Below are 13387 nucleotides of genomic sequence, written 5' to 3'. Positions count from 1 at the left end.
TTTATTTGAAAGGCAGAGCTACAGAAAGGCAAAGTCAGAGAAGAGAGAGAGAGAGAGAGGTCTTCCATCTGCTGGTTCACTTCCCAACAGCCGCAATAGCTTGAGCTGAGCTGATCCAAAGCCAGGAGCCAGGAGCTTCTTCCAGATCCCCCACGTGGGTGCAGGGACCCAAGGACTTGGGCCATCTTCTACTGCTTTCCCAGGCCACAGCAGAGAGCTGGATCAGAAGTAGAGTAGCCGGGATTTGAGCTGGTGCCCTTATGGTGCCAGTACGGCAGGAGGTGGTTTTTACCTGCTATTCCACAGCACTGGCCCCGAAAAAAAATTTTTTAAAGATTTATTTATTATAGCCGGCGCCGCGGCTCACTAGGCTAATCCTCCGCCTTGCGGCGCTGGCACACCGGGTTCTAGTCCCAGTCGGGGCGCCGGATTCTGTCCCGGTTGCCCCTCTTCCAGGCCAGCTCTCTGCTGTGGCCAGGGAGTGCAGTGGAGGATGGCCCAAGTGCTTGGGCCCTGCACTCCATGGGAGACCAGGAGAAGCACCTGGCTCCTGCCATTTGATCAGCGCAGTGCGCCAGCTGCAGCGCGCTGGCTGTGGCGGCCATTGGAGGGTGAACCAACAGCAAAGGAAGACCTTTCTCTCTGTCTCTCTCTCTCACTGTCCACTCTGCCTGTCAAAAAAAAAAAAAAATTAAAAAATTAAAAAAAAAAGATTTATTTATTGAGGCTGGTGCTATGGCACAATAGGTTAATCCCCGACCTCTGGTGTCAGCATCCCATATGGGCGCTGGTTCTAGTCCCAACTGGTCTTCCAATCTGGCTCTCTGCTATGGCCTGAGAAAGCAGAAGATGGCCCAAGTGCTTGGGCTCCTGCACCCATGTGGGAGATCTTGAAGAAGCTCCTGGCTCCTGGCTCCAGATCAGCCCAGCTCTGGCCATTGTGGCCAGAGTGGAGTGAACTCTGGGGAGTGAACCAGTGGATGGAAGATTGATCTCCCTCTCTCACCCCAGCCCGTTAAAAAAAGATTTATTTATTAATATGAAAGTCAGAGCAACAGAGAGAGGGAGAAACAGGGAGTGAAAGAGATCTTTTATCTGCTGGTTTACTCCCCAAATGGCTGCAACAGCCAGGTCTGAGCGAAACTGCAAGCAGGAGCCAGGAACTCCATCCTGATGTCCCACGTGGGTGGCAGGAGCCCAAGCATTTAGACCATCTTCCACTGCCTTCTCAGGTGCATGATCAAGAAGCTGGATCAGAAGCAGTGCAGCCAGGACTCAAAATGGTGCTCCAATATGGGATGCCAGCCTTGCAAGAGACAGTTTAGGCCGGCGCCACGGCTCAATAGGCTAATCCTCTGCCTTGCGGCGCCGGCACACCGGGTTCTAGTCCCAGTCGGGGCACTGGATTCTGTCCCGGTTGCCCCTCTTCCAGGCCAGCTCTCTGCTGTGGCCCGGGAAGGCAGTGGAGGATGGCCCAAATCCTTGGACCCTGCACCCCATGGAAGACCAGGAGAGACACCTGGCTCCTACCTTCAGATCAGCACGGTGCACCAGCCACAGCGCGCTGGCCACGGCGGCCATTGGAGGGTGAACCAACGGCAAAAAGAAGACCTTTCTCTCGGTCTCTCTCTCTCACTGTCCACTCTGCCTGTCCAAAAAAAAAAAAAAAAAAAAAAAGAGAGAGAGAGAGACAGTTTAATCATCTGCACCATAACACTGGTCCCAAGACAAATTTTTAAAAAGAAGTAGAATCTGAAAGTGGGAAAAGAACTGAGTAGCTCCTGTTCCTCCCAGTGCTGAGGTCATCTGTAAAATCCCAGGAGGGCGGGACTCCGCCACCTCTACCCCGGTCACCAGCCTCTGACCCAGTGCATTTTTTAAAAAAGGATTTATTTTATTTATTTGAAAGACAGAGTTTCAGAGAGCGGTAGAGACATGGAGAGAGAGGTCTTGCAACCACTGGTTCACTCCCCAGGTGGCTGCAATGGCCAGAGCTGGGCTGATCTGAAGCCAGCAGCCAGGAGTGTCTTCTGGTTCTCTCACATGGGTGCAGGAGACCAAGGGCTTGGGCCATCTCCCGGTGCCTTCTGAGGCGCATTAGCAGGGAGCTGGATTGGAAGAGGAGCAGCCGGGGCTAGAACCAGCACCCATATGGGATGCCGGTGCCACAGGCCGGGGCTTTAACTGCATCTTCAATGGCTCCATTCAAGTCCAGAGCAGCCTCCGGGAACCATGGGATGAACTCCCTCAGGTCACTCCTCGGAGCCCTCCAGGTTTCCTCCATTGCAGCCATCAGCCACACTGGGCCGTGAGCGGTGCTGACCGGGAGTTCTCCCTCCGGCCTGTGAGATGCTTAGGGACAGCGCTGGGTCTGATCATCTCAGTGAGGCTGGCGGGGGCTGGAACAGGCAAGCTCCTTCCCTTCTCCTTCTCTCCGTCTCTCGTTGCGCTCCCCTTCTCTTTTTTTCTTTTTTAAAGAGCTCTCATATGCATGAATTTTGAAAATTTTTACACCCAAATGAATTTTTTAAAATTCCATTTTCCACTAACTTATTTAAAAAGATGCATTTATTTATTTGAAAGGCAGAGTTACAGAGAGTTCTGGAGAGACAGACAGAGATCGTCCATCCACTGGTTCACTCCCCAAATGGCTGCATCGACTGGGGCTGGGCCAGTCCAAAGCCAAGAACCAGGAGCTTCCTCAGGGTCTCCACGTGGGCACAGAGGCCCAAGCACTTGGGTCATCTGCTGCTTTCCCAGGTGCATTAGCAGAGAGCTGGATCGTAAGTGGAGCAGCTGGGACTTGAACCAGTGACCATATGGGATCACAGCTCTGAGTCTCACCCACATGGCCATGAAGCTTCTTCCCAAGCCCTGATGCTTAGCTTCTTAGAGTGTTCTGGGGTGACCGTGTCTCCCTGACAGCTCTCCCAGGGCCACCCAGATGGCTGCATTGCACCCTGCCCCACCCCCATCTGTGGTCTCCACCCCTCCGCCTGTTGGCAGCACTCTGGATTTCCCACAGAGCCAGGGACAGAGGAGCAGGACCTGACGCCTCTGTCTGAGTCAGGGCAGGGTCCCCAGCCCATCCAGCCCCTCCCTGATGAATCACCTTATCTCCCCTTCCAGCCAACAGGTCCCCTTGCCCCTGGTTTTATGGTCCAGGAGAGGGAACCATGCAGCCCATAAATCACCTGCCCCACCCTGCTTTCTCCTCCTCCAGCTCTGTCTCTCCCTCCCTCGCAGGTCCTGCCCTCCAGTCCCTCTCTCACCTCAAAGCTGACAGAGCAGAGAACAGCATGGAGTCTGGAGCTAGACTGCCAGATTCCCCAAACTGGCTTCACCACGGTCACCAGGTCATCAAGCTTTGTGACCTTGGGCAAGACACTTAACCTCTGTGCTTAATTTCCCCATGAGGAAGTGGGGATGATATTACCTAAGCATAGAGAAGGATAAAGCACTAGAATGGCACACAGTACTTATGAAAGGGCTACTGTAACCATTAGCAACTCTTCTCTCCTTTTTTAAAAAAGATTTATTTAGAGGCCGGCACTGTGGCGCAGCAGGTTAATGTCCTGGCCTGAAGCGCCGACAACTCATATGGGCACCGGTTCGAGACTCAGCTGCTCCTCTTCCAATCCAGCTCTCTGCTATGGCCTGGGAAAGCCATAGAAGCCATAGAAGATGGCCCAAGTGCTTGGGCCCCTGCACCCATGTGGGAGACCTGGAAGAAGCTCCTGGCTCCTGGCTTCGGATCGGTGCAGCTCTGGCCGTTGCGGCCAATTGAGGAGTGAACCTGTGGATGGAAGACCTCTCTCTTTCTGCCTCTCCTCCTCTGTGTAACTGACTTTCAAATAAATAAATAAATCTTTGAGAGAGTTAGAGAGAGAGAGAAATCTTCCATCTGCTGGTTCACTCCCCAAATGGTTGCAACAGCCAGAGCCAGGCCAGACTGAAGCCAGGAGCCAGGAACTTCAGATCTCCCACGTGGATACAAGAGGCCCAAGTACTTGGCCCATTTTCTACTGCTTTCCCAGGCACATTAGCAGGGAGCTGGATTGGAGGTGGAGCAGCCAGGACTGGAACTGGCACCTATATGGGATGCTGGCACTACATGCAGTGGCTTTACCCTCTATACCACAGTGCTGGTCCCTAAATTTTTAAAAAATATTTATTTTATTTATTTGAAAGGCTGAGTTACAGAGAGAGAGAGAGAGAATCTTCCGTCCTCTGGTTTACTATCCAAATGGCCACAATGGCTGAGGTTGTGTCAGGCCAAAGCCAGGAGCCACGAGCTTCATACGTGTCTCCCATGTGGGTGCAGAGGCCTAAGGATTTGAGCCATCTTGTACTGTTTTGCCAGGCGCATTAGCAAGGAACTGGATCAGATGTGGAGCAGCTAGGACTGGACCCGGGCCCATATGGAATGCTGGCGTGGCAGGTGGCAGCTTATCCTGTGAAGAAGCCTGAATATGTTTGTTTGTTTGTTTTACAGGCAGAGTTAGACAGTGAGAGAGAGACAGAAAGGTCTTCCTTCTGTTGGTTCACCCCCCAAATGGCCGCTGCGGTCGGCACGCTGTGCTGATCCAAAGACAGGAGCCAGGTGCTTCCTCCTGGTCTCCCATGCGGGTGCAGGGCCCAAGCACTTGAGCCATCCTCCATTGCCTTCCCGGGCCACAGCAGAGAGCTGGACTGGAAGAGGAGCAACCGGGACAGAATCCGGCGCCCTAACCAGGACTAGAACTCGGGGTGTCAGCCCCACAAGCGGAGGATTAGCCTAGTGAGCCCCCGTGCCGGCCTGAATATGTCTTTTAAAATGCTCCTTTGCCTCAGCCTCATTTTCCCAAGAGATCTGCCCTAGCCTCATCCCAATCGTATCCACCTAGAAAACGATTGCCTTGAGCATGACACTGAAGGCCCGCCAGGCCATTCCTTCCTCCCCCTGCTTCCTGGACGTTACTGTCTTTCTCCAGGCCTCAGGCCGCTCTGGTCTCCCTTGAGGGCTGTGACAGACGTGGTTGGAGAAACAGGCCCCTGTGGGTCTGATGGGTGACTGGGTGGGCTTTCTGCAACAGCACATGGAGGGGTTGAAACAGAGGTAAGGGCAGCAAGGTGTGTGGTGATCATCCAGGCGGTGAGGCTGTGGTCCAGCGCAGGCGCTGGGGAGATGCCTGGCAGGAGTTGGGTACCCAGTATTTGTTGACTTTGCTGGCTACTCTTCCGTTTACTTCCTTCACAGCACTCCACAACCTCCAATTACCCTGTTTATGTCCCTGCCTATTGCCCTTTTCCATCACGTAGAATGTGGACTAAATGAGGGGGCAACCCTGTCCAGTCTTATTTGGGAAAGTGCCCGGCACTTGGCTGGTGCCCTCGATAATCCCTGAGGGCTGAGTGACTTTAGCAACTGATTGGATGGTACAGGGTGAGGACAGAATTGAGAGGAGCTGTGGTCATTGCACGAACACTCCAGAGGAGTTCAGACCCCATCTCTGTCTCTGGCCCTGGGAAAGGTGGGCACCAAGCGGGGTCTGACTCCAGACGGCCCCAGGACCAGCTGCTGCTGCCTGTAACATCAGAATCACATATGGGTGCCGGTTGGAATCCCAGTTGCTCCATTTCCGATTCAGCTTCCTGCTAGTGCACCTGGAGAGGCAGCTGAGGATGGCCCAAGTCCTTGGGCCCCTGCCACTCATGTGAGACTCCAGGATGGAGTTCCTGCTCCCAACTTCAACCTGGCCCAGCTCTAGCTGCTGTGGCCATTTAGGGAGGGAACCAGATCTCTGTCTCCCTCCACTTTCCAAGCTCGGCTCCAGAGTGTGCCATTCCTGTCACTCTCTACAGGGGGCAGCACTGGCCTGGCCCGGCTGGCCTGGCCCAGGCGTGGGACCTCTAGGTACTGAATGCTGTAAGGGTAATGTGGGTGACACGCCCTGACACACCCAGACGAAAGCTAGAGCCTCCTCATCCAAGGTCCCAGTGTGATCCACCTATCACAGGTGGGGAACGCCCTGCCGGCCTGGGGTGAGTGGTTAAGGCTCAGGAAGCAATTTGATCTGGCCCTGCCAAGACAATCAGCAGGTAGACTCTAAATTCAATAAATCTATAGCAGGCTAATTTTAAAGAGATTTATTTATTTATGTGGAAGTCAGAGTTAGAGAGAGAGAAGGAGAGACAGGGAGATCTTCCTCCTGCTGTTCACTCCCCAGATGAGCACAGTGAAGCCAGGAGTTTCTTCCGGGTCTCCCTCGTGGATGGCAGGGGCCCAAACACTTGGGCCATTTTCTCATTGCTTTTCCCAGGCCGTTAGCAGAGGGCTGGATCAGAAGTGGAGCAGCCGGGACTGGAACCGGTGCCCATATCTGGTGCCCATATGGAAAGCTTTATGGGCTTTACCCACCAGGACACAATGCAGGCCCCAACAGCAGGATACTTTTTAAGCTGATCATTTTGTAAAGATGTTATAGGTAACCAAATGGCCCTGGAAGAAATAAGGCTCTCCATCCCCGCTGGAGACTCCGCCCATGCCTGCCCCTCACTGCAACTTCAGTGCCCACACCGAAGAATATGGAAAGGAAGGAGGACCCTTTAGCGGGACGCGGCCAGGGAGGGGTGTACGGGGAGACAAGCCTCAGTTAGCCCGAGCGCCCCACTGGCACCTGCCTGGCGACCGGCAGGGTAGCGCCTGCTTTACAGGGTGGGCGGGAGGCGGGGCCTCGAAGCGCGTCGAGGAGGAGGAGGAGCTTTTAGGTGACGCAAGGCCGGCAAGGGGCGTGGCTTCTCGGGACTCGCGGCCAGGAAGGGGCGGGGCTGTCGGTGACGAGACGCCGGGGTGGGGACAGGCGTTCATTGATAAAAACGCCGGGCTCCCTCAGGCGCGAGCGCAGCGTAGCAAATCCAGGCAGCGCCACGCGCGGCCGGGGCCGGGCGGAACGGAGAGCAAGCCGGGGCCGCGCTGCGTCGCGCTGTCCGCATGGAGCCTGCCGCCGGCTTCCTGTCCCCGCGCCCTTTCCCGCGTGCGGCCGCCCCGCCCGCGCCCCCCGCCGGACCCGGGCCGCCTCAGAGTGCCTCGCCCAGACCCGAGCCCGAGATGCTGGCCGGGCGGCCGGCGCCGGACCCCGGGCGCCTCATCACCGACCCGGGCAGCGGCCGCACCTACTTCAAAGGCCGCTTGTTGGGCAAGGTGGGTCGGGGGCTCTCCGTGATGCGGGTGGGGTGGAGGGGGCTCCGCCGATCTCTTTTCCGGCGTCGGGCGGGGTAGGGGCGCGTGACCCGACGCGGGGACGCCTGCCTGCGGGCCAGATCCGCCTTCCCTGGAGCTCCCGGCCTGATGGCCTCTCCTCATAGGGGGGCTTCGCCCGCTGCTACGAGGCCACCGACACAGAGACCGGCAGCGCCTACGCGGTCAAAGTCATCCCGCAGAGTCGTGTCGCCAAGCCGCATCAGCGCGAGAAGGTGGGTCCGGGCCCGGCGGCCGAGGGGTGGGGTCGGTGGCGTGGGAATCTTGGGAGGATGACCGCCTCGCACCCCCATCGCAGATCCTGAACGAGATTGAACTGCACCGAGACCTGCAGCACCGCCATATCGTGCGCTTCTCGCACCACTTTGAGGATGCTGACAACATATACATTTTTCTGGAGCTTTGCAGTCGAAAGGTGAGGAATGGTGATTCTGGCGGGGATGGGGCAGGGGGACGGCGGGGTGGGGGGGCGGTCTTAAGACTCAGAGCTGGGGGCGGGCGGAGGTGGCGTGGGGTGGGCTAAGACAGTGGCTCTCTGCAGTCCCTGGCCCACATCTGGAAGGCCCGACACACCCTGTTGGAGCCAGAGGTTCGCTACTACCTGCGGCAGATTCTTTCCGGCCTCAAGTACTTGCACCAGCGAGGCATCTTGCACCGGGACCTCAAGCTGGGTGAGGCTCCTGGGCCCCAAGGATGGGGGGTTGGGGAGGAAGCGAGGGAGGGCTCTGACACACCTCTCTGTCCTTGTCCAGGAAATTTCTTCATCACCGAGAACATGGAACTCAAGGTGGGGGATTTTGGGCTGGCAGCTCGGTTGGAACCGCCAGAGCAGAGGAAGAAGTAAGTGTTTGATGGGAGGGGTGGCCACAGTCTGTGTGTGACACAGATCAGTGTGTGTGGCAGACTGTGCGTATGGACGTGGGAGGCAGTGTGACGGCCGGGTGTGTGCTGGTGGTAAACGAGGAAAGGGTAATGGGGTTGTTTGTGTGCGAAGGTGGAGGTGGCAGCCTGGGTCGCTGTGACTGGGGAGGTGCATGACAAACACAGAGGGGGTTGGTGGCCCTGCGTCTGAGGTGCCAGGACTCTCAGAGGTGTGTGGCTGACCCTGGGTGTGGATGGGGGAAGGTGCCAGTGTAGACCTGTATGTGTGAGACAGAGAGCGTGGGGATGGTGGGACGTGACGTCCTGTGGCCATTGTGACTGGGCGTGCATGACACACGTAGCATGTGGGGCAGATGAGTGTTTACGGGCGATGTGACAGCTGGTGTTGGTGTGTGTGGCGCAGACCTTAGGAGGGTGTCTGACAGACGGGAGTGGGGGAGGGGAAGGGAGCTGTAGCAGGCCCTCTGTGGAGGAGGGGGCTGAGTTGGGGGTCAGGGCCTCTGCCTGTCCCATAGCGCAGCTGAGCAGCTGGGCCAAGAGAGTAGGCGGGGACTCAGCTGCCGTCCCCAGCATCCATTGTCCCAGGACAAGCAGGAGTTCTCTGGCCTTTGGTGACAGGCAGCTGCTTTGTCTGGACTCGCAGCGGGGGCAGGGAGGGCTGTGGGGCTGGGGCTGAGCCTCCCCCTCCTCCTCCCTACCTTCTTCCAGGACCATCTGTGGCACCCCCAACTATGTGGCTCCAGAAGTACTGCTGAGACAGGGTCATGGCCCTGAGGCAGATGTGTGGTCACTGGGCTGTGTCATGTGAGTGCCAGGGAGAGACGGGGGTGGGCACAGGGGTGCGGTGTGCCCTCCCCCTTACCCTTTGCCTGGCCCCACAGGTACACTCTGCTGTGTGGGAGCCCCCCCTTTGAGACGGCTGACCTGAAGGAGACGTACCGCTGCATCAAGCAGGTTCACTACACGCTGCCCGCCAGCCTCTCACTGCCTGCCCGGCAGCTCCTGGCCGCCATCCTGCGGGCCTCACCCCGAGACCGCCCCTCTATCGACCAGATCCTGCGCCATGACTTCTTTACCAAGGTCTGTGGGTTCCCCAGACACCGAAGCCCACATTCCCAGAGATAAATAGGGGTGGGGGGGACAGGGCCCGGGAGCCTCTTTTCTCTGTTCACGGCGGCGCTCCTCTTCCCAGGGCTACACCCCCGACCGGCTCCCCGTCAGCAGTTGCGTGACAGTCCCAGACCTGACACCCCCCAATCCGGCTAGGAGTCTGTTTGCCAAAGTCACCAAGAGCCTCTTTGGCAGGAAGAAGAATAAGAGTGAGTCTGAGCTGTCCGTAGGTTGAGGGTACAGAGTGGCTTGTCACACAGGCCGCGGGCATGAGGGAGCAGGCGTGGCACCCCGCGGGGAGCAGGGGCGCAGGGCGGGAGTCTGAGGAGCTGCCTTCTTCCCCAGACAAGAACCATCCTGAGGAGCGGGATGAAGTCTCCTGTTTGGTGAGCGGCCTTGTGCGCACATCCATTGGCCACCAGGATGCCAGGCCCGAGGTGAGCAACTCACATGGCCGCCGTTCCCCTGACTCACCCCCACCCCAGCAGCCCACGGAAGCCTGGAATAAAAGAGGCTGGGGAAGCAGCTCGCCTCGTGGTGGCCTAATTGGCTGGGTCTCATTAGCCAGGCAGAGCTGACCTGCGGTGCCCTGGGAGCCAGGGCGGGGTTGGGCCATGGGCTCCCAAGGATTTGGATTTGGGGACCTAGCTCGTTCCCTTCCCCTGTGTAACCCTCCAGGCTCCAGCAGCTTCTGGCCCACCTCCCGTCAGCCTGGTAGAGACAGCGGGTGAAGACAGCTCCCCCCGTGGGACGCCGGCGAGCAGCGGAGATGGTGAGGGCTCTGGAGCTTGAAGTGCTAGCAGTGGCTGGGGCTGAGCCCAAGGCCAGAGGGAAGGGACGGACAGGGAGACGTGGCCCGCATCCGTGGGGGGTTGGGTGAATGCCGACACCCTACTGCTTGTTCCTTTCAGGGTTTGAAGAAGGTCTGACCGTGGCCACGGTGGTGGAGTCAGCCCTCTGTGCCCTGAGAAACTGTGTGGCTTTCATGCCCCCAGGTAAGGCTGGGTCTGGTACCCGGGGACCGTAGCCGGAGTTATCTGGCTGGAAAGTCAGAAGCAGGTCCTAACGCCCTCCTCTCTGACAGCGGAACAGAACCCGGCCCCTCTGGCCCAGCCGGAGCCTCTTGTGTGGGTCAGCAAGTGGGTTGACTACTCCAACAAGTTTGGCTTTGGGTATCAGCTGTCCAGCCGCCGTGTAGCCGTGCTCTTCAACGATGGCACTCACATGGCCTTGTCAGCCAACAGAAAGTAAGTGCTGCCGGGGGTGCCTCGTGTGCAGGCTGCTGTCCTTACCCTGGTGGGCACTCCCGGGTTCCTGACCTCTGCCTCTACCCTTCCAGGACTGTGCACTACAACCCCACGAGCACAAAGCACTTCTCCTTCTCCGTGGGTGCCGTGCCCCGGGCCCTGCAGCCGCAGCTGGGCGTCCTGCGGTACTTCACCTCGTACATGGAGCAGCACCTCATGAAGGTGTGTGGCCTCGGGGACGGCGCCGCGGAGGGACCCTCCTCATCCCTTCTGGTTCCCCTCTGGGGCGGGGGTGGCGGGGTCGGGCTCGAGGCTAGGGAGCATCAGTGGGGAAGGGGCCCGACTCACGTCAGCCCCGTGACCTGCCCGCCCCCGCTCTCAGGGTGGAGATCTGCCCAGCGTGGAAGAGGTGGAGGTGCCTGCCCCGCCCTTGCTGTTGCAGTGGGTCAAGACGGATCAGGCCCTGCTCATGCTGTTTAGTGATGGCACTGTCCAGGTAAGAGCCTAACCTGCATTTGGGGGCAAGACCTGCGGGGTGGAAACTGGGCCCGGGGCTTAGGCGCTGATCGGTGTCCCCCTGCTGTGCACAGGTGAACTTCTACGGGGACCACACCAAGCTGATCCTCAGTGGCTGGGAGCCTCTGCTTGTAACCTTTGTGGCCCGGAATCGCAGTGCTTGTACTTACCTCGCTTCCCACCTGCGGCAGCTGGGCTGCTCGCCCGACCTGCGGCAGCGACTCCGCTACGCTCTGCGGCTGCTCAGGGACCGCAGCCCAGCCTAGGCCCTAACTTGCAGAGCGGGCCGTGAGCCAAACTGTCCAGCCTGAGGCCTGTGCCCGTATGGCCCTGGCCCTTGCCTTTGTGGCCCTTTCTGTCCCTTTGGTGCCTCACTGGGGGGGGGGGTGCTCTAGGCTGAATCCCCCAGGGAATCAGGGACCAGCTTTACTGGAGCTGGGGGTGGTCTGTCCCTGATGACTCCCGCCTCTCTCCAAAAGCCTGAGCCATAGCCCCCGGCTAGGGGGTGTTATTTATGGACCACTTTTATTTATTAACATTTATTTATTGGGATGTGAGCCCCAGGGGGGGCCCTCCTGGGACAATAAACTGTTTTTGCAGAACTTGGAGGCCTATTCACTCATAGTAGAGCCCGTGGACGGTGGCCACGGCGAAGAGTGACGCATTGGTGAACGTGGCGGAGGCCAGGCCGTCGCGGGCCGCGTCCCAGAGTGCGCGGCTGACCACGTGCACACCTTGGCCGGCACGTGGCCCCAGCACCACGCTGCACACCAGCTTGTAGCGCGGCGGGCAGAGTTCGCGCAGGCGCAGGCGCACCTGGTCGCAGAGCTCCTTCGTCAGCCGCCCGGCCTCGGTGCCGGAGTAGCAGGTGTTTTGCAGCCTGGCCGCCAGCGCCGCCTCCAGGGCCCGTTGTGCACGTGCAACCTCCCAGCGCTCCCCGGGCACCGGCTCCCTGCGATGCGAGGGTGCCACGCGCCGGGCAGGTGCCAGAGGCAACCCGGAGAAGCCAACCCGTGAGCCGAGAGGGGGCAGTGGGCCCAGGGATGGTCGTCGGCCTCCAGGACCTGTGCCTGGCCCAGCCAGCGAGCTGCGGCGTGAGAAGGAGGCGGCTAGGCCCAGCACGGAGCCACGGCGGGAAGCTGGGCCGACACCTGTGGGTCGGTCCTCATCGATGCTGGGCAGGCGGCCCCGGGGCCTCACTGCCACTGGTTTTGGCCCGGGGTCTTTGGCAGTGTCCTCCTCCTGGCACCCGGTGGGCAGAGGCCTGGCAGCCATGGGTCTGTGGACTGGAGGACCCACACTTAGGGTGGCCGGCGTGGCCATCTTTCTCCACCACCCCGTCTTTACCCGTGATGTCAAGGGTTTCAGTCCCCCTTCCCCTCCTTACCTGTGTTTTTGGAACCAGTGGATCAAGCAGTGCTGGGCCGTGCAGCTTCCTAGGTGTTAGAGCGTTAAGGGGCTGTTAGGGACGTAAGCGAGGGGAGGGACGCTGCTCAGACTGTGAACCTGGAGCCACACTGTCCCTCGGACTCTATGGAGGTCAGCAGGTGAGCCCGAAGTACCCTTTCTTCTCTGCTTCCCACCTAGTGGGAGAAGGGGAAGTGTAGCCACCATCTGACTCGGCTTGGTCAGTGCGAGTGGTGCCCTGACCCCTCCGCAGGAGGAATGGACAGACCCAATTCTTTGAAGCCCACAGATTCTTCTAGCTCCAGGGTTATTGAGTGCAGTCATCCTACCTGCACCCCTACCTGCTTTCAGATGGCTGGTGCAACCATCACCCCCTGAAGAGACTGGGGGCTGGTGACTCAGGAAGCTCCTTCCACCTGCTGCCTTGAGCGCCACCTCTTTAGATCTGTTCTGGCCTTTTCTCCCGAAACTCCCTCGGGCACCTGAGTCACCCACAGCCCTTGGCCTCCAAGCTATCTCCTGGCTGCACAGCCGCCTGGCTGGCCTGACCGGCAGGTAGGAGGAAAAGGGCTTGTGTTGTGGAGTTGCCACAGGTTGCTGGGGCAAGCGCTCCTCCCGCCCACTGCCCCTCCCTCCTGTCCTGCTGGTACAACCTGAGAGCGTTGTTACTCCAGGCCCTTGCTGAGTGTGGCGTGGCACTGAGCCGTGGGGAAGAAGGGAGCTGCATGGGCTTGGGGCTCGAGCACCCCACCACGACGGGGAGCCTTGAGGGGCCCAGCGGGAAAGGGGACCTCCTGCTGCGGGCTGAGCAGCTGTCCATTTCCCCCGCGGAATGGCTGAAAGATGTGAACGAGTCGCAGAAGCCTGGCCGAAGGGGAGCCCTGGAGGCTGCGGGGGCGGCTGCTCAGGAATCCATGATCCAGGCCCACAGGAAAGGAAGGCGTGCGTCATGGTTGTATCTTCTCCCCATCAGCCTCAAGGAGGA

General features: G+C 59.0%; 2 protein-coding genes across 2 annotated transcripts; one reads left to right on the top strand and one right to left on the bottom strand.

Moving 5' to 3' along the window:
- The first annotated feature begins 6867 nt into the window (after positions 1-6867).
- PLK3 (polo like kinase 3) lies at positions 6868-11597 on the top strand. Its single transcript, XM_002715146.5, has 15 exons — positions 6868-7183; positions 7348-7455; positions 7539-7655; positions 7782-7911; positions 7993-8080; positions 8831-8926; positions 9004-9202; positions 9315-9441; positions 9578-9669; positions 9911-10004; positions 10144-10227; positions 10317-10479; positions 10572-10701; positions 10862-10975; positions 11070-11597. Exons 1-15 carry the CDS (start codon positions 6974-6976, stop codon positions 11259-11261), a joined length of 1944 nt encoding a protein of 647 aa, XP_002715192.2. The 5' UTR covers positions 6868-6973; the 3' UTR covers positions 11262-11597.
- Positions 11519-12318, bottom strand: DYNLT4 (dynein light chain Tctex-type 4). Its single transcript, XM_002715145.5, has one exon. It carries the CDS (start codon positions 12316-12318, stop codon positions 11611-11613), a length of 708 nt encoding a protein of 235 aa, XP_002715191.3. The 3' UTR covers positions 11519-11610.
- Between the last annotated feature and the right edge of the window lie 1069 nt (positions 12319-13387).

The sequence above is a fragment of the Oryctolagus cuniculus genome, chromosome 7, assembly GCF_964237555.1.
Source record: "Oryctolagus cuniculus chromosome 7, mOryCun1.1, whole genome shotgun sequence".
NCBI classification, from domain to species: Eukaryota; Metazoa; Chordata; class Mammalia; order Lagomorpha; family Leporidae; genus Oryctolagus; species Oryctolagus cuniculus.
Note: the sequence above shows the minus strand (reverse complement) of the source record. Positions and strands in the feature narration are given on the sequence as shown.

Bases quoted from the DNA above. Each gene is read 5' to 3' on its own strand.
- PLK3 (XM_002715146.5), top strand. From the start codon at position 6,974: ATGGAGCCTGCCGCCGGCTTCCTGTCCCCGCGCCCTTTCCCGCGTGCG. The intron at 9,442-9,577 runs GTGAGTCTGAGC...CTTCTTCCCCAG, and splicing joins TGGCAGGAAGAAGAATAAGA to ACAAGAACCATCCTGAGGAG. The intron at 10,005-10,143 runs GTGAGGGCTCTG...TGTTCCTTTCAG, and splicing joins GCCGGCGAGCAGCGGAGATG to GGTTTGAAGAAGGTCTGACC.
- DYNLT4 (XM_002715145.5), bottom strand. From the start codon at position 12,318: ATGGCCACGCCGGCCACCCTAAGTGTGGGTCCTCCAGTCCACAGACCC.